General features: G+C 60.6%; 2 protein-coding genes across 4 annotated transcripts in view; one reads left to right on the forward strand and one right to left on the reverse strand.

Annotated features, from left to right (window-relative positions):
- The window catches only part of TMEM184B (transmembrane protein 184B), a 45,319-nt gene extending 37,867 nt beyond the window's left edge, over window positions 1-7,452 (forward strand). Inside the window, exons 6-10 of one of the 2 annotated variants that reach the window (XM_045872535.3) lie at window positions 533-624; window positions 1,498-1,667; window positions 2,055-2,249; window positions 4,157-4,177; window positions 5,019-7,452. In XM_045872535.3, the coding sequence (XP_045728491.2) occupies window positions 533-624; window positions 1,498-1,667; window positions 2,055-2,249; window positions 4,157-4,177; window positions 5,019-5,260 (720 nt within the window). In that variant the 3' untranslated portion in view covers window positions 5,261-7,452. The remainder of the gene's footprint in view (window positions 1-532; window positions 625-1,497; window positions 1,668-2,054; window positions 2,250-4,156; window positions 4,178-5,018) is intronic. The other variant, XM_045872536.3, reaches the window with a different exon arrangement.
- Window positions 7,453-9,067: 1,615 nt separating this feature from the next.
- MAFF (MAF bZIP transcription factor F) lies at window positions 9,068-19,012 on the reverse strand. Of its 2 annotated transcripts, XM_045872538.3 has the most exons (4): window positions 18,787-19,012; window positions 15,691-15,774; window positions 11,409-11,474; window positions 9,068-10,805 (listed from the first exon to the last, which is right to left on the reverse strand). In XM_045872538.3, exons 3-4 carry the CDS (start codon window positions 11,442-11,444, stop codon window positions 10,344-10,346), a joined length of 498 nt encoding a protein of 165 aa, XP_045728494.1. In that variant the 5' UTR covers window positions 11,445-11,474; window positions 15,691-15,774; window positions 18,787-19,012; the 3' UTR covers window positions 9,068-10,343. The 2 variants fall into 2 exon arrangements, with proteins under 2 accessions (XP_045728494.1, XP_045728493.1); XM_045872537.3 differs by lacking the exon at window positions 15,691-15,774 and having other exon boundaries at window positions 18,787-19,009.
- Window positions 19,013-19,539: the final 527 nt, after the last annotated feature.

The following is a 19,539-nucleotide window of genomic DNA, read 5'->3' on the forward strand; positions in this document are numbered from 1 at the left end:
GCCGAGCGGGCCAGGGGAGGCCCTTATTGAACACATAGAGAGGGGAGAGCTTCCAGAAGACACTGCTGTGTTCTTCAGCCCTGTGATGTGGGGTCCCCTCCAGCCCCAGTGAGACCCGGGGGTGGACAAGGAGGACGGGAGGAGGCTTCGAGCAGGGCCCTGGCCCCCTTCCTGCTGCCGTCCATCAGCGTCTACCCCCTTGCCCACGTCTGCTCCTGGCTGCTCGGTCTTGGTAGGAGCTCCTCCCTCTGCTTGTCCCTGTTGTGTCTCTGGCATGTTCCTGCTGACCCCTCCAGCGGCCGGCCTGCCTGCCTGCCTGCCTCCCTCCTTCCATCTGCGCGCACGACTGCATTGCGCGGCTGTCCTCTAACAGATTCTGTCTCTCCCTGCCGACGGCGGTCCCCTCGGGGCAGGACATCGGGCCCCCTCTCCCCGGTCCCTCAGCATCCAGCACAGGCCCAGCGGGCCAGAGGAGGTGCTTGTCACACAGTTTCTTTGCTCGTCCTCGACTCTTGACCTTCTCCCCCACCAGGCCACCCTGCAGTTCTGCGTGGTGAAGCCACTCATGGCTGTCAGCACTGTGGTCCTCCAGGCCTTCGGCAAGTACCGGGATGGTGACTTTGAGTAAGCAGAGGGTCCCCCCGACAGGCGTGAGGGGAGGGGTGTCGGCGCGGGAGTGGGTGGCCCTGCCCAGAGGCTGATGCCCCCGCCTTAGGGAAGGGGGTGGCTGCAGACCGGCCCCATGCCCCTGACCTTCCTCCGAGGGGAGGCCGAGCACGGCCCGGCCCTCCTCACGCCTCCTTGCTTCCCTGAGTTGCAAGGCCCAAGCCTGGTGGTGACCACCATCCCACTTGGCCCCGCCTACAGACTGGTGCCCCAGGGGTGGGCCCAGAAGGGATAGTGACCACCCCCAGGGCAGGGAGCAAGAAGGTCAGAGCCCTGAGAGGCCTGTCTTGAGTCCCCGGGTAGAAGGCTTCTCCCGTGTAGATTTCCTTTTGTTTTGGGAGTTAGTGAAAGTGACCGTGTATCCAGGCCCTGAGCTTGCAGACACTTGGTGCATACCGCCTGCACCCCGCGTGACAGCCCTGCCGGGGCAGGTGAGCAAACGGGGGCTCAGGGGGGACATGACTTGGCTCAAGAGAAAAGAGCAGAGCCACGCTCTACGTTATTCTCACACCTGTTGCCGGACCATCGGGCTGAGCTCCCCACCCCTGGTCCTAGTGGCTTCCACGTCTATGTCCCCACCAGGAGCCTGGGCACCAGAGCAGAGGCGGCAGGGCTGACCTTCACCGCGGGTGCACACCCTCGCACACCTCCCCTCCACCCCCTGCTTCTTGGCCACTTGGATCCCTTTCTTCAGTGGCTCATGGAGCACTGCTTGGGGAGCATTGCTGAGAGCCATGGGGGTTGGCAGACTGGCAGGGCAGAGGCGGGAGGGAGGCCTCTTGTCCCTCAGAAGGCTCTGTCCAAGCCAGAGAACACTCCCCGTTCCCACAGTGTCACCAGCGGCTACCTCTACGTGACCATCATCTACAACATCTCCGTCAGCCTGGCCCTCTACGCCCTCTTCCTTTTCTACTTTGCCACCCGGGACCTGCTTAGCCCCTACAGCCCCGTCCTCAAGTTCTTCATGGTCAAGTCCGTCATTTTTCTCTCCTTCTGGCAAGGTGAGCCTCTTCCCAGGCCCCTGAGGCTCATGCTGTCCCTGGGCCATCCCAGCCTAGAGCCCAGACCTCTGTCCACCGGGAGCCTCCTGGGCATGAAGTCTAGGCCCTCAGGGACCTTTCACAGGAGCCATGGGGGACCTTCTGTGGGGCTGCTTCATGGACGGGGGACCCAGGGGGCCCCTGGTGTTGGCGTCCAGCAAGGAGCTAGCGGAGTGGGGTTTCCCAGAGGCCTCAGCTTGGTGTTGGCATCCCAACCCTACCGGAGCAGTCATGGACCCTACTGCCGTCCTTGCTGGTGGGGGTGGCATTTGGGGGGCTGCTGCATGAGGAAGGGGCAACAGGATAGGGGTCCAGTCTAGGGCCACATGCCCACGCCTCCTCTTCCAGGCATGCTCCTGGCCATCCTGGAGAAGTGTGGGGCCATCCCCAAGATCCACTCAGCCCGCGTGTCCGTGGGCGAGGGTACCGTGGCCCCCGGCTACCAGGACTTCATCATCTGTGTGGAGATGTTCTTCGCAGCTCTGGCCCTGCGGCACGCCTTCACCTACAAGGTCTACGCTGACAAGCGGCTGGATGCGCAAGGTACGAGCCAGCAGCCTGGAGACCCCCCCACCCCCACCCCAGCGGGAGAAGCCCTCCTTGGCCCTGCCCCATGGCCCTCCTGCCACCCAGTGTCCAAAAGGTGGTGACAGCCCGGTGTCTCCTGCCCGCTGGTGGGAAAGGGCCCACGCAGGTCGAGGCTCTCCTGCCCTGCACCCCCAACACAAGGTTGCGGGGGGGTGACGTAGGGGAGGTCCCGGCAGCTGAGCCCACCTGACTTTTGCAGCAGGCCTGGAGTCTGGAGAGCCCCACGGGAAGGTCAGGACAGAGACCCCAGAGTAAACAGGTTTCCTGGGGCTCTGCACACCAGACTCGGCTTTCCATTCTATCCTGTAATTCCCTCGGCTCTAAAGTTCTCCATCTTTTTATATCTGGGATTCCGTCTAAGAAACAGACTCAGATGGGCATCATTTTTAACAGCTTGCTTTTTACTGCTGCTCATTTTCCTCTTTGTTGGAAGAGGTTGGCAACCCCAGTTGTACATTAGGATGCCCCGGAGAGTCCAAGTCCCACGTCTGGGGGCCCCCCTCCCCGAGACTCGACAATGAGTGCTCTGGGCTTGGCCGGCGGCGGCGGGGGGTTTCCCAACCCCCCCCGGGCCTCTGGCTGCTACTGGGCAGAGGGGATGGTGGGGGGTGGTGGCAGAGGAGACCAGGAATGCCTGAAATGACTTCTCCGGTGAGGAGGCGGGAGGGTCTGGGGAGGGGACGCTCCTACTCTAACACGCCACCCCCCAGGAGTCAGGCAGCTGCCGCTGCCTTCCATGTGGCCACAGACGAGAACCCCACTTCCCCGGGCCTAGCGCCGAGGCCCACCATAGGCCCTGGGGAGTGGGGTGCTGCAGCAGGGCCCCTCGGCTCCTTCCCCTTCTTACTCAGGCGCTCTCTCCCTGGCCTGAAAGAGACCTGCCGGCCCCTTCTGGACGGGCCGCCACTCCAGGCCGCTAGGCCGCCTGGCTCTTGTGCGCCCGCTGTGTTCTCCCAGCACACTTGGCATTTGTGATCGCACACCTACCCAGTGCTGGCCGCTCGCTGCTGTCCCACCCGTCTCCCGCTGGGTCCCCAGATCTGGCAAGCACCCACTCAGTGTTGAGGGCGATGTCCCTTGGACCCGCTCCCGACAGAGCCTGTGCCCTGAGGAAAGTCACCCTTGTGCCTGGAGCCTAGGGCCATAGCAGAGAACCCTCTCTGGACCCTCGAGGTTTAAAATGTCGCACGTGGGGGCTCTGCAGAGGCCCAGCGGACACCTGGGCTTTATCTTCCCACCCACTGCTCCTGGACCACCAGCCCAGCAAAGAATAGCATGGCCAGAAACCCAGCTATAGCAAAGACCCCAGCCCAGCCCTACCAGGGCAAGGCGGGACCCCACCTCTGTGCTGGACGCACTAATCCCTCAGCCTTGCAGTCGAGCTTGGGTCCCCAGCTGCCCTTCCTGGGGGATCTGTGCGGGGAACCACACCCCCTTGCCCCCCAGCCTTGATTTCCTTGTCTGTGAAGTGTCGTGACGTTCATAAAGCACACGGCACAGCCTTAGCAATTCCAGCCAAGCCTAAAGAGAAGTGGGGGTGCTGGGGTCCCGACTTAGATGTGGAGGTGGGGCCTCAACCACCATCCTGGGTATCTGCTGGGGGTTCTCCCGTGCCCCCGGACGAGAGTGTGAGAGGCGTCATCCCTGGGTGGACATGCCCCCCCGCCCCGGGTGCCAGGCTCCGAGGGGGCCGCAGGGGCTGCTGGGTGGGGGCGGGAAGGGTGTCTGGTGCGGTGTGCAGGCCTCGGTGGTGGGCAGATGGTGTCACTCAGCTGTCTCTTGTCTTCTCTATTTCTCTGGCTTCTCTCCCCCTCCCCTTTCCCCCTCCGCCCTGCTTCTGCCCCGGGTTTGGCTGCGGGCAGTGCCAACATATGGCCCTTACGGTAGGTTCTGCTCTCGGTCTGCACGTCTGTCCTGCACGTCAGTCGTGGTCACCGTCACCGCATGCCTCTCTCCCTAGCCCCTTTTCTGTGTTCCTGTCTCACAGGCACCCCCAGGCAGCAGAGCTCAGAGCCCCTCTCTGCCAAGGGCTGCCCCCGTAGAGTTTGCCTGCTTCCGTCCTGGTCTCTCAGTGTTCTGGATTATGCCCTGCTGGGTCCTGGGGGCACAGTGCGTGTTAATGGGAAATCCATGGCGGAGAACATGAAGGTGGAAAGGACATGCCAGATTTGAATTTGAAGACCTGGGCTTATCCCTTACCTCTCGGTTTTGGGGGCCGGGGCCACTTCTCCCCGCTGAACCCATGGCGGGGAGAGTTCCTTAGAGGGGAAGTTAGGAGGAAGCGCATCAGGGCTGGTGGCTTCCGCCCCCTCAGAGGGGAGCTGGTGAGGATTTACGGGTCAGCCCCACTGTGGGTGCCGGCAGACACCCTATCCTGACAGAGCTGGTCTGCAGGCTCTGGTGCGCTCCGCTCCCAGGAGTGAAGGGGGACCCCGGGGAGGGGGCGGGGCTAGCTCTCCGGGGCCCCTCCCCCGACCCTCCTGGCCTCCGTTCTCCACCCTGGGTTCCTTCCCACCAGCCAGACTTGCCAGCCCCCCTCCCAGGGGCTGCTCACCTGCACTCTCCGCCCCAGCCAGAGGAGCCATGTCTTTGCCTGTGCCTCCTTGTGCCCGGGACCCCATTCTCTGTCGGGTGACACAGCCTCGGGGTGGGCGTCGGTCCCAGGACAAGGGGCTCCCTGCCACCCCAGCCGCTCACCCCCGCCTCTGGGCTCCCACCCTGCAGGCCGCTGCGCCCCCATGAAGAGCATCTCCAGCAGCCTCAAGGAGACCATGAACCCGCACGACATCGTGCAGGACGCCATCCACAACTTCTCGCCCGCCTACCAGCAGTACACGCAGCAGTCCACCCTGGAGCCCGGGCCCGCGTGGCGCGGCGGCGCCCACAGCCTCTCGCGCTCCCACAGCCTCAGTGGCGCCCGCGACAATGAGAAGACTCTGCTGCTTAGCTCTGATGACGAGTTCTAGGTGCGGCTGCTGGTGGGGAGCACTGGCACCTGGGCCCAGGGCAGGGCGTGCCCCCCTCCAGCCCCGCGTGCGGGCCGGGAGGCAGCCTGGCACAGCTTTGGCGTTGCCCGTTAATTTATTGGACCAGAAACGCTCACCTGTTGCTTCCAGAGGAACAGCCAGAAGCTGTGGGCCCAGGGGACCGCCCAGGCTCACAGCGAGCCTTCAGGAATATTTATACGAGGCCACCCCTGCTTCCGAGCGAGGGACAGAGGACACGGCGCGCGACTGCTGTGCCCCTGTGGCTTGTCCTGCGGCGGCATGGTGGGACCAGCTGTGGCCATGGTGGGACCAGCTGTGGCCATGGTGGACCAGCGGCCGCGGCCCTCTCAGCCCCCACGCGGCTCACCCCCTCCCCCATGAGACTTAAGCCCTGCCCCCAACACTGTGCAATACTCTGACCTGGGCTCTTTCCTGCCTGCTCCTGCCCTCATGCCCCCTGTCCACGCTAGATTAGCCTCACCCTGGGCCAGAGGGGCAGGAGGGAACCCAGATGCTCCCCGCCGCCCCTCCTGACCCAGGCCTGCCTGGCATGCTGCAAGGACCAGAGCAGCACCAAGAGCCACGTGTCCCACGTCGGAAGGGCACTCAGGTGCATCTGGGCCCTTCTTCTGTTGACGAGGCCTCTCCAAGCAGGGCTCCCTGGGCCCCTGGGTGTCCTCTCCGTGGCTGCCCTGCCTGCCTGCCTCATGCCCCTTCCTCCTGGCCTGCTGAGGGCAGCCAGCGGCCCACACTGCCCTGTCACTTGGGGTCTGTCTTCTGGAGAGCATTTTGGGCAGAGCCCCTGCTTCCAGGCTGCTGAAAGGGTTGGCGGCTCCCAGCCCCTCCTTCCCAGGCGGAGCAATGAGAACCTCCACAGGGTCCTGGTCTCTCCCTAGGGCTTCTCCTTCCCGTTTCAGGGGAAGGGTCTGAGTCTCCACATGCAGACCAGCTTCTGGAGGAACAGTCCTATGGGAGGGAGGATGGAAGGAGGGGGCGTGCAGCAAGGAGCTGGGAAGTGGGAGGAGTGACCCCAGACTCCTCTCCCTGGCGCCGTATCCACACAGGGCCTGGTGTCCTGCGTCGCCTGGCCCCTCGGCCCATCTCTTCTGTGCCTTAGTCACATATGAAAGCTGCCCCTTCCTGGGCCCTCAGTCTGTCTGGCCACAGACACTCCCTGGGGGCCCCTGTCAAGCTCCTGGCACTCAGAGGATCCTGCTGCGCTGGGCCAAGCACCCTTGGACAGGCCTTAGGGGTGTCCAGGATCGCCAGTCCTCTCCCCTCGCTAACCTCCACGCCCATATACCCGGAACCTCCGAGGGCCAGAGCCCCCAGGCAGGCCGGCTTACACCGGCCACTGTCTTAGGAGGAGCTCCTACAGGCGGAGCGTTCTGTCATTTGGAACCCAGATGGCACTTGGGTTTGGGCTGTAACAGCCTGGAGAAGGTGGTACGGTGAGGAGGGCCCCGGCCTGTGGCACCGGAACTTCACCGTGGAGTCTCTTCCTTTTCGTTCATTCCTGGAATGAAGTGTGCCAAGGGCCCGGTGGGGGATTCCACCCCAGTCGTCTTCCCAGGCTGCCTTTGGCCCTGTGACCAAGCCAGCCCCCCCGGGGTCACAGAGGCCTGTCCGGTGGGCCTGGCCAGCTGGTACCAAGCTGCCCAGGAAGGCGGCAGGTGGGAGCAGGCTGTCTGAGATCCTCGGTCCCCACTCCCCCCTTTGCTTTCACAAATCTGTGTGATTCTCCTTCCAGGCCAAAGTGTGCTGTCGACTCCCTGCCCCGTGTTCTTGGCCCACCCTGGCACTTGCTGGCTAGCATGGTTTGTGGGGGGACACGGGGGTGGGGGGGACTCCAGCGGAGTCGAGGGGCCGGGAACGCGTGCCCGCCCACTCCACCCTTCCTTCCTAGGATGCATAACCTTTTTTTTTTTTTAAATTCCTCCTCCCCCCTCCGATAGAATAGATCTTTGTACATAAAAAATACTTGAAAACCGAACTGGATGATGTATGAGAGGACAGAGTCCCCTAGTTTTGTATCTTGTGTATGACTGCCATGAATTCCACCAGAAAGCCGCTCTATTTTGGTCTCTGTGACATTTTAAATGCGTGACAGAAGTAAGCAAATAAAGTGAGAAATATATATATATGAGATAATATAGATTGTATTGAAATCTCTTCTGCCTGTGGGTGCGGTTTTTTCCTTCCTCTTCCCTGCCGCCCGAGTGTGTGTTTGGGGCTGGGTTTGGCGGTTGTGGGCAGGGGTCTCCTGAGAAACTGGCTTCCTTCCAGGGCACGATGTGTAGGTGATGGGGGAATGCACAGTGCCGGAGACGGACACTGAGGTCCAGGCTCCCCTCCGGACGAACAGTCTCTGGGGGACCCAGGGGCAGCTTTGGTCACAAGGGGCCCACCCTCCCCACCCTCCCGTGCTGGTGTGTGCAGTGGGTTGATGCCCCGTTGCCCCTTCTGTCAGCCAGCCAGAGGGGGCCCCCGCCGGAACGCGGGCAGCCCCATTCCTACAGGTGTCTCCCAGGGGCTTGAAGAGATTTCCAGGGCTCCTTACTCCTTGCAGGCTATCTTCCTGCCTCCCTGAGCCCACCCCCCACCCCTGCCTCTGGAGCCGGGCCTGCGGGGCCGCCGGGCTGCCAGGCCAGGTGCCTGGCCACACAGGGCACCTTCCGGCCACCCCACCTTTGGGGAGGAGGGGCTGGCCTGCTGACAGGAGCGCTCAGGAATGCGGCGTGGGCGGGGAACTTCCCAGCCAGCCACGAAACTCCACTTGTCCCGCCCGTGGCTTCCTGCTGCCCTTTCGCACAGGCCTGAGCTCAGCATCCCAGGATGGGGTCAGGATGGCGGGCCTCAACCTGAGAGGGGGCGAAAGGCCAGTGGGCGCAGCCAACCCGTGTGGTTTGGCCCTTCCCCAACTTTCGAAGCCCACAGCTGCCACAGACGTGGCCTTTTCCCTCAGCCCAGCCCCGCCACTTCTCTAGACAGAAACCCCCCTCACTGCAGTTTGTGCGTGTGTGCGCGCTGTTGTGAACGTCTGCGCTGCACGTTAAAGCTTGCAGCCCCTTGGGCTCCCGGTGCTTGTCACACCTAGGTCCTCGTGGTACAGCGAGGCTGCAAGAAGCTAAAGAAATAAGTCATCAGAGGCCACACAGCTAGAAAAAGGCACACCTGGATTCAAACCCCGATTTCCCTGACCCACAGACCACTGTACCCTCCACTCCTTTTCAGGCTGTCCCCGAAGGGCTGGCAGATTGGGCTGAGATTACAGCGAGTCAGAGCCTAAGATGAGACACAGGGTCGCCTTTTAGGCCTGCAGGCTGGGACTGAAGAAGCCACTTCTCTCTCGGCCTCCCTGTGCCTTCCGGAACATGGGGAAAATATTTTCTACTTGGCTGTGTAAAGTCAGGCCTCGGTGGGAAAGTGCTGGAAAGATTACTCTTAAATCCGGGAATTTTCCTCTGGGCGGGACTGTTTATTCACTGAAGGGATGCCAGGGATTTAACCCTACATTTCATTGTCCTCCTGGCTTTGTCTTCCCCTGGGAGGCTCCAGGGAACCAGACAGAAGAACAGAGGTTTTAGCACCAACCCCCCTCCAAACCCCCCTCCAACCCCCCCCCCCTCCGCCCCAAGCAAGAGCTAGTCCTCCCCTCCAGCAGAGGGGCCTGCCTGGGGTTGAAAACAGAACTCCAGCTTCAGTCCTTCATTCAGAACCCATCCCACCCACCCCACCCCACCCCCCAAAAAAAACCCCATAGCCCAGGGACTTACACTTCGTCACTGTGGGAAAAAGAGAACTTGACTTTATTCAGAAAGTCTACAAAATACAGAAGGCGGATAACTCGCTTACTGTAAGTCAGAAAATAAATAAATTCTGGGGGCCGGGCAAGTTTTTTTTTTTTAAACATTTTTTTGGTTGTTGCCATCCGGCTTTCCCTAAATATAAGATAAAATGTGATTTATTTGCAGATATAAAATACAAAGTCCAGCACAGGACCACACACCACACAGTGGGTGCTAGGTTTCTGGCTGGGGAGAATAACTTAGATTCGTGCAATAAATAAACAGCTGTATACAGGGCAGGAGGGTTGGGGCTGGGCTCCCCAGGAGAATGGCAGTCAATGGCAGTGGCAGCCCCCAAGCCACAGTGGTCCTTCTCAGGACCCCCACTACTGGCTGCAAGACCTCAGGATCTGTCTTCTCATCTTCCCACCTGCCACAGTCGATGGTCGCCTCCTTGGTCCCCTTTCTCTTTGGCCAGCTCCTTCCATCTCTTCCATCCGTATCACCTTCTCAGGCCCTCTACTTCTCTTCCCCTACCTCACAGAGGCGGCTCCCAGGCCAGGGAGGCCCTTCCATCATCCTTTCCAGTCCGCGGCCACAATGCCCCTGACAACCCCGGCTGGTACCCTGGCTGGAATCTCAGGGCAGCAGTGAAAAGACCTGGCTTTTTCCAGCTCAGCCACGATGCACAGATGGCCTTGAGCACTGGCCTGTCTGCTGGAGGCCTGTTTCCCTGTTAACTGGCCCTCACTGGGTGATGTCTGATGATTCTCCCAGCTTTGGAAGGCCAGGCACCCCCAGGCCCAGAGCAGAGGTGGAAGCATCAGCTTCCCAGCCCCAGGAGACACATATAGGAGCCAGACCTAGTCCTGAGTCCTGGGAGGGTGCGGAGGGGCTAGGGTATGATCTGAGCAAATGCTTTACAAAATGAGGGGTAGCCCTCTTCTCCGGGACAGCCCTTCTCTAATCCGCTCTGTAGCCCATCCTCCCAGTCTAAGAAGGCTGGACTTTCAGCCAAGAGAGACCCCAGACTCCAACACCTCCCTACCATTCTCACCAAAGTTGTCCCACCCCGGGGCCACCTATTAGGACCCAGTTATAGGGACCACAACGAGGAAGACAGCAGGCTCGGGAGGGATCATGTGTTCGCCACGGGGGGGCTGGTGGCTGCAGAGAAATGGCACCTGGGGACAGAGACCACGCTTAGGCACTTTGGGAAGGAAGCGGGGGGGGGGGGGGGTCGGAGGGGCGTGGCTTGGCAGGGGGGGTGGGCACTAGGAGCAGGCGGCAGAGGTGGGGCCGGGGGCGGGGCCGGGGGCCGGGCCCGGCCCGGTCCCGGACCCCGGGGCCGACTTGACGATGGTGATGACGCTGGCGGGCGCCACGAGCGCGGCGGGCCCACGGGCGGCCACGGAGCGCGCGAAGCCCTGCAGCGCCTCGCACTTGCCGCGCAGCGCGTCGAGCTCCAGGCGCATGGCTGCGTTCTCGCGCGCCAGCTTGTCCACCTCGCGCTCCAGCTCCGACTTCTGCTTCTGCAGCTCCTCCTTCTGGCACACGCGCTTCACGCGGCAGCTGGCGGCGTAGCCGCGGTTCTTGAGCGTGCGGCGTCGCTGCTTGAGCCGCGTCACCTCCTCGGCGGAGAGCCCGCGCAGGTGCCGGTTCAGCTCGCGCACCGACAGCCCCATCAGCGCCTCGTCCGACAGGTGCGGCGTGTTCTCGCTCAGCTCACGCTTGATCTGGGGGCAGCATGTTGGGCACATGGGGAAACTGAGGCCCAGGTTCGCGCCCTGCTTGTGGGCCCCGGCCCTGGGCCTGGCGCGCAGCAGGTGCTGGAGACGGCTCCCCCCCCCCCCCCCCCAGTGCTCCCCCTGCACCACCATAGGCCCAGACTTAGAGGCTGGACTTGCTCCAAGGCCCCAGACGGGAGGGCAAGGAATCCAGAAAGGGGAAACTGGGCCAAACCGGGATCTGAACACACAAGGAACCACCACGCGGGGGCTTGGCCCAAATTCTAACCCAGTGCCCCAGCCTGGACTCAGCCAGAGAAACCTGGTCCAGAAAGCACCTTTTAAATCCTCTCTAGCCCAGTAAGCGTGGTTCCGATGGGGAAGCCGGCCCAGAGAGGGAAGTGACCTGTCCCAGGAGGCACACAGCCTACCACCAGAGCCCAGGCCTCTTGGTTTCCAGCCCAGGGCCCTTCCCGGGGCCTCATGAACACCTGAAGCCTGCTGAGCCACCCTTGAGGATTCCAGGAACTGAAGTTGGGAAGTTGGGATGGGACAGTGAGCCTAGGCAAGGAGGGAGGGGGAGGACAGGGACAACAGGGGCTGCCTCCTTACCTTCAGGGCTTTGCTGGATAAGGGATCCACAGACATGTTTGCAGAAGGTGCCCTCTGGGCTGAGACCTAGGAGAGAAAGGAGACCAAGATCACTTTTTTTTTTCTCCTTTGAATAAAACCCAAACTCACTACCTTGGCATTCAAGGCCTCTGCTGTTCTGGAAGTCCTGTCATACCACCTTTCTCTGTCCCAATGGTCCAGCCACACTGGGCCCCTTGAATGGTTCATTCCAGCCTCAGGGCCTTTGCACTTGCTGCTCTCTTTACTGCTGTCTTCCTTTTACCTCCTCACAGTGACTCTTCATTGAGAGCTTTGCCAAATGTCACCTCTTCGAAGTGGTCTAACCATCCCTGCTAAACACCTCCTGTATCATGACATCACCCCATTTGCGAACCCTCATAGTCACCTCTTCTGTAATTATTTTGTTTGGTTACTTGGTTATCTCTGTCCCACCTCTCCTCCACCAAAATGCAAACTCAGGAGGACTCGGTCTTGCCTGTCCTACCATGGCATCAATGTGCCTCAATCAGTGCCTGGCACATAGCAGGTGCTCAATAAATATGCATGGACACCCCCTGCCCCGCCCCAGCCAGCCATTCTCCCACATGGGGTCCAGATATGCCTCTTTGATTTTTTTTTAACTTTTCACTAAAGTATAACCTATATACAGCAGAGTACACAAACCATATTTCGAGCACCTGGCTGGCTCAGTTGGTAGAGTATGCGACTCCTGATCTCAGGGTCATGAGCGAGCCCCATGCTGGGCATAAAGCTTACTTAAAAAAAAAAAAAAATATATATATATATATATATATATATATGCTAGTCAGTGACTTTTCAGAGTCCAACCTGCAGCCCATCAAAATAACACGTAACCAGTCCCTTCCCCTCTCCCCCAGCCCACGCCCTCCTCATCCAAATCTGTCTTGGGAAAGCTTTCCCCGCCTGGCAGCTACCCAACACTAATTCAGCACCGTCCTGGGCAGACAGGGCAGCCATACCCTAAACCGATGAGGGGTCCAGTGGCCCTCAGTGTCTCCCCGACAGGCCTGAAAGTTCCATGTCCCTTCAACAAATATTTTTTGAGCGTCTACTCTATGCCAGACATTGGCATTGGGGAGACATGGAGGGTACCTTCTGGAGGCCCGTGGCCATTGCTCGGGGCCGAGAAGAGGACTGTCTCCCAAAGCCCCCTTGAAAGCACCAGTCCTCTCTGTCCCCAGCAGGTTGTTAGCCTGCGTTTCCTCATCTGATAATCCGCAAGGGGAGGCGTGGTGGTGAGGAGCGAAGGGGACAGGGCGGGAAGATGCTCTGTGGCCTGAGATGCAGTATCCTATTGATCTCACTTGCAGTACCCAGGATGCTAGAGAGCAGCAGGGGCAAACGGGGTCCAAACCCTGGTTTCTCGAGCTTTCTGTGGGGCCCACCTCACAGCCTCAGCTCGGCCTCTGACACATTCCCACAGGTCCGGGTGTCCCTGGGACACGCTGTAGAGAAATGCCAAGCGCATGGACTTTGGTGCCAGACACCCGTGGGGCCTTTTGATGGTGGTTCCCCCCACTAGCTCTGATTCTGGCCGATCAGGTAACCACTCTGTGCCTCAGTTTCCCCAGGGGTGACCCAGAGTGTGTTAGGTAACTCATGTTACTTCCCTCTCAGGACCGTCCCACAGTTCCCATCTCACTGGGAGTAAAAGCCAAAGTCATCACAATGGCCCACAAGCCGCTGCATGTGGCCCGAGCGTAGGCCTCTGACTTCAGCTCCTGCTTGGCTCCCCTTCCCCAATCTGCTCCAGCCACACCCTCCTCCTTGTTGTTCCTCACATACACCACGCATGCTCCTCCCCAGGGCCTTTGCACTGGCTGTTCCCTGGGCCTGGCTTTCTCTTCTCCTAGATGGCCACCAATCTTGTTTCTCACTTTCAGGTCTCTTCAAATCTCCAGTTCTCATTCCATTTAGAATTCCTAGCCCCTGGTTCTCTCACACACACACACACACACACACACACACACACACACACTCTCTCTCTCTCTCTCTCTCTCCACCTCCCCTCCCTACCTCACGTTTCTCCAAGGTACTTTCCACTGTATATATTCTCATTCATCTATTGTACATATTTGCTCAGTGTCTGCCTCCCCATTAGAGGCCCAGCTCCATGGCAGCCAAGATTCTGCCTTGTCCTCTGCCGCATCTCCAGTGCCCAGAGCCCGGCACACAGCACGTGCTCAAGTAATGGTGGTTGAATTCTCAGGGTGACTCGGACCGAGATGCAGAAAGCCCCAGGCTTCTCTGGAGTCCCCCCGCAACTCTGGGCCCATACAGCCGGGGGCTCTGACACCCCAGAGGGAAGGAGTGGGACAGGAAGGGGAAGGTGGCCTTTGAAGAGATCCCCTCATAAAGGCAGCCACCAAGGCCCTCGGGCTGGGAAGGTCTTCAGAGCCATCCAAGCTTCTTGTAGTGTCGCTGGGGCCCAGAAAGTCCGAAGTCAGGAGCCTGGCCTTTCACAGATGCCACTAGAGACCCTCATACAACCACCCCCATCAATCCTGCCCTTCAATACAGTCCTCTTAAAGGGCCGCTTCCCCTCCCCCGCCACACACACACACCTAGGGAGGGCCTAGAATGCTCTCCTGCTGGCTTCCACTCATCCTCTACACAGCAACCGGAGGATCTTTCTAGCATGTGACTCTGACCATGTCACCACCCAGAGGAAAACCTTCCGTGGCTCCTTACTATCCCTGGGACAGAGTCCAGGCCCACCTGCGTGGCATCCCAGGCCTGCCAGCACTGCCCACCTCCGTCTGGCACCTCCGCTGCACCGAATTTCTTTCACTTCCTCTCTCCCACACTCTGTTCCCTCTGGGCCACTCCACACCCTGTGACACTTCTCCCCTGACTTTATCTGGAAGATTCCTTCTCATCCTTCCTCCTCCAGGAAGCCCTCCCGGACCCACAGAACTTCTCAGGCGCCGCCCACCCTAGCGCTTCTCCCCGTCTTGTAATGGTCTGTTTCCTTGTCTCCCCACCGGACAGGGAGCTCCGCGGCAGGAAGCAGGCCGAAGCAGTTCTGGGTGCTGAGGCCACCCGCACAGGGCCCGGCCGGGGACAGGCACTGGTGAGATGTGGGTGGGTGGTCTCTGACACCATGACCCAGCTTGTCAGTGTCTGAACCGAGTGCCAAGCCCAAGCCTCGCTGAACACTGTCCAGGAGAAAAACCTCCTGCCCTGTCTTCAACTCTTCCTCCTTTCCATCTGCTTCCTTGCTTCCGCATGGCAAGGATTATACACAGATGCCAGGAAGATGGGAAGGGAGAAGGGGTTCCACCCTCATGATGCTTGGCCCCCAGCTGGGGTATGGGACGCAAGGAAAGGAGCAATGGATTGAGGCAAGCCTGGGTTTGAGCCCCATCTCTGTCTTCCCCAGGTTGTGTGACCTGGGGCAAGGCCCACCTCTCTGGGTCTCCACTATTCCAACTGCAGGATCAGAAAATACCTGCCAAGAGGTACAAACTGTAGAGCCCCGTGAGCACCTGGGGGTTATTAGAATGGCTGAGTCCGTCCAGGAGGGGTCAGGCCGGTAGCAGGCGCTGGGACCTTGCTTGGCCTCCACATCTCCTGGCTGGCTGGGGTCACACAGGAAAGGGCCCTGGAGGGCATCTGGCCCTGCCTCCTCACTTAGCCCAAAAGGGAGGGGTATCTCTTGCCTGAAGTCGCACAGCAGGTAAATGGTCCTGACCCCCCAGTTCAAGGCCCTTTATTTAGTGCCAGCCCCCACATCTCTTGCCCACCCCACCCCTATTTTTTCTCTTCTTCCCTTTGAGGCCAGCAGAGTCGAACTCCAAGGTCTGCAGGTTCCCAGCGTTCTTTTGGAGGCACGGAGAATGGACTTACTCTCAGGGACTGACGGCAGGCCTGGCCCCGTCAGCAGCCACCAGCCCTCCTGCACTCCCCTCTCTGGCCCCTAGTCCACTCCAGAGACATCCTGTAGACGGCCCACCCACTGGCCTGGGCTCCTCTCTGGCTGCTGAACCATTCTGCTTCCTCTGTGAGGACAGAGGGAAAAAATGTGTTTTCCTGGGCCTTGGCAGCCAGCGCTGGGGCAGCCTCCTCCCTGCTGGAAGGGGAGCAAAGCTGGGAGAACCCAGCACTGCAGGGAAGCAGGGGCCTTGCAGTCTAGCTCTGGTTCCACCACCCACTCACACCGCGCGGCCTCAGATCGGTCACTCTCCTCTCTGGGCCTCAGTTTCCCACCATGCCCAACCCTCCACCGAGCCTAGAGTACCTTCCAGCACTGATTATTTTGGAGTTTTGAGTGTCAGATTCTGGTCCAGAGTGGAGCTCCAAGACCACCAACAGAGCGGAGGCCCTGGAGGAAGGGAAAGGCAATCAGGGAAGGCTTCTTGGAGGCAGGGGCATGAGAACACAAACTCTGAGACTGTCAGCCTTGACCATCCCTCTGCTCCACCTGCAGAGCCAGGGACCACTTCCCCTTTCAGCGGAACTATGACCACAGCTGCCTCCTCACTGGCCTCTGGTCTTACTTGCCTCCACTGCTGGCCCTGTCATCTGTCCTCCCCGTAGAGCTGTCAGAGGGAGCACTGCAGACGGCTGACAAACCTACAAACCTGCCCAGGCTCAGCCCACTTCAAAACCCTGCCAGGCCAGCCTCCCCTCCAGCCTGCCAGTGGGGCCCCCAGGTCTCCACTGGATTCTCTCTCTGCTCTCTCCCAGGATCCTCATGCTCACAACAAGTGAAGGAAAGGACAGTAAACTCTACCATCCTTGTACATTTCCCACAGGGAGTGTGTCTGTGTGCATGCGTGAATGTGTGTGCGTGCGTGTGAGGGAGGATGGCACGTGGGTCCTGAAGGACCTGCTCACTTTTGAGAGACTACTTCAAGAACCCCCTCGGGCTTCCTGCTTCTCTGGGGTTCCCAGACCTTTTTTTCCCAAATGTTGTGGAGTTCTTCCAGGACATGGACCTAATGCTCATTCATTCGTTTCATCAGCAAACCTCCAAGAAGCACTTACTCTGTGCCAGACTTGTTGCTGGGTCCCAAAGGCCCAAAGATGAATCACAGCCCCTGCCCTTAAGGGCTTCATAGATGACCATCCCTCCATCTGACAGCCCAGCTCACTGGTCACCTCCTCAGAGAAGCCTCCCTTGACTGCCCTGGCTAAGTCGGAGTCCTGTTATATACTTTCAAATCACAGCACCTTCTGCCTCATACTACCCATCTCAGCTGTGGTTTTGCATTTAATTTGGTAGCTCTTTCTTCAACTTTGTCTCCCCTTCCTCAACCGTAAGATCCCAGAGGGCAGGCTCTGGATCTGGTTTGTTCACCCTCTCATTCCCAGCATCTGGCCCATGACAGGCTCCGTGGCAACGCAGGGTAAAAATGTCAGGACTGAAAGAGGCACAGGAACCCATGTTGGGTCCCAGGCCCTAGGGAAGGCCCAGACGTGATTCAGTGGGAGGTCAAAACTCTCAGTGCTAGCTTTCCATCTGTGAGCCACCCAGCCACTTCCCCTTGTCCTCTGACCCCCCGCCCTACTGGGGGATGTTTCCTGCCCAGCTTTGAAGGATGGGCCTGCCTGGTTCCTGTGCTCCTGGCTGCCACCTCCCTTACTAAAACCCTATACTCCTGGACATCCCTGGCTCCAGCCTGGGGCTGTGGGCTCTTCTTTCTCTCTCACAGGGCCCCTGGAAAATAGGCAGTGTGTGGGGCTGCCATACCTCCCCATTCTACACCCATCCCGCCACCCCGCATATTGCCCAGTTCCTGCTGCAGACGGGGACACTCAAATTCCCACCTGTGGGAGCAGAGCTCACCAGGGCTCAAAGATCACGGTTAAAAGATCATCTGGTTTCTCACCCCAGCAAGTTCAATTACCACCCCACCCCCACCATTCTAAGCTCTGTGGGTGGGAGGGGCGCAGAATAGGACCAAAGCATCCCTAACCCCCATCTCATCCCACAGGGCTAATGGGCAGAGGAGGCTAGGCCAGGGCCCCACCCCTCACATATTAACCCTTCATGGACCAAGAGCACCTGTGCCACTGCCTGTTGACCATGCCTAGCCCAGGGTGAGGACTCTGGGTCCTCGGGCTGGCCCAGGCCTTCAACTAGCTCCTCAGGTCCAACCATCAATAGGTCCGTCTGACTAATCCCACCTGTGAACTGAAACCAGCAGGAGAGCAGAAACCAGCTCCACCCCATCCTGGTCTCACCCTCCCCAGCCCATCAGGCACAACCTCCAGAACCAGGACCAGACAAGAGTAACCACCAAAGAGAGACGGCCAGGGATTCCTTCCCACCTCCCACCTTTGTGGTGGGTTTTCTGGCCCTTCTTCCTCCTGAGAGGGAGGGGATGGGCAACCCTGGGGATAAAGGAGAGTCCCCAGGGGCTGCCTTCCCCAGGCAGCTGGGAAACCCAGGGACAAGGACAGAGGCATCAGCCCACTTTGTTGCCAGACCCATCAGGGTGCTGAGGCCCGGGGTGGCCCTCTCATCTCACCCCCCAGCCCAGCCGGGTGGGGCTTTTGATACTTTGCCCCACCCTGTAGCTGCAGGCGCCGCTGGCTCTGGGTGGGGGACAAACACCGCAGTCACATGGCCGTGTCCCTGGGGAACTCCAGGGACAGCAAGGGCCTGGCTGCGGGCTGGTCGGAAGGGGACAGCACGAGGGAGAATTCCCGTACCCCCGTGTGACCATGGAACGGGCCACTTCCCTCAATCGAGTCCTTATTCCGCGTTTATTCCTGTGGGCACACTCTCTCCGAGGTACACAGAGCTGGTACACAGGCCCCAGGGTCTTCACCGCCCTGGCAGCACGCGGGCGGGACAGGACACACACACACACACACACACACTCTCACTCCCCCCCCCCCCCCCCCCGCACGCACCGGGCAAGATACGTGGGACACTGGCCCGGGAACACACACACACTCCCGCCCTCGGACGTAAACAAACCGCGCACGCACGGCCCGCGGGCACCGGTCCAGGGACTGTTCTCACCGAGTCACGTACGTGCACACACCGCCCCCGGCCCCGCCTGGGCGGCCGCTGACGCTCGCCGGCCTGCGCTGCCCCTTCCTGCCCCGCTCGGCCGCCTCCCCGCGCGCGCCCCCAGAAGGGGCCCGTCACCACCGCACCCCGCCAAGCCTGCCTGGGCCCCGTCTCGGTCCTCGCGGACCTCTGGCCCCCGCTCCCCCCCCGCCCCCCGCCCCCCGAACGCCCCCCAGGCCGGGCGAGGGATACACCGGAGCGCCGACGAAGCGGGCCCCGGCGCCCCGCCCCAGGCACGTTCCCGGGCGCGGAGACCCTGCCGCCTGGGGTTTCGCGCGCCCGTCCCCGCCTCGGACCCGCGTCCCTCACCCGCCTCTCGGCCCGCTTCGCCTGGCGCCCCGGGCACGCGCGGCTGCCGCTGCCGTCCGGGCTTGCCGTCCCGGCCCGCGCCCTGGTCCGTCTCCCCTCCGGTCCCGACCGCCGGTCGCTCCGAGCCGGGCTCCCGAGAGCGCCGCGCCGAGTTTTGTTGTGGGGCGGGCGGCGCGGGGGGCGGCGCGGAGTTGTAAGGCGAGCTTCCCGGAATTACTCACTCACAGGATTCCTTTCATTCATAAAAACCCAGTCATGCGGTGACGTCACCGCCCGGCGATCCCTCCGGCCCCGGAGCGGCCTCCGGGCTCTCGGCCCCGCCCCCGGCAGGCCCCGCCCACATAAGGCCCATTCCCTCCCCCTCCTCCCGAGCCCCCACCCCTCCACAAGGCCTCAGCGCGGCCGGGATTCTCAACCCCTGTTAGAACATCGGCTGGGTGCATTCACGTGATACCTCGCGAGAGCCGCGTGGGCGGAGGTGTCATTTGTCTCCTTTTGCAGTCGACAGCCCCGTGCCTCTTCTCCTTTCAACCTACACCCTCTGCCTTGATGATCTCATCCAGTCCCGTGGTTTTAAATGCCAACCATATGCCCATGATCTCCAAAGAGCTTCTCTGAGTTCTAGACTGGCCACTCTGCACCTCTAGCTGGGAGCCAGATGAGGATGGCAAAAATCCAACTCCCGACCACCAACCCTACCTCAGCCCCCGGTACCCCCAGACTTCCCAACTGCAGTTGTTCAAGCCCATTCCT

Source organism: Mirounga angustirostris, unplaced genomic scaffold (assembly GCF_029215605.1).
Source record: "Mirounga angustirostris isolate CCGP_5_RB_7025 unplaced genomic scaffold, mMirAng1.0.hap1 SCAF_5, whole genome shotgun sequence".
Lineage (NCBI taxonomy): Eukaryota > Metazoa > Chordata > Mammalia > Carnivora > Phocidae > Mirounga > Mirounga angustirostris.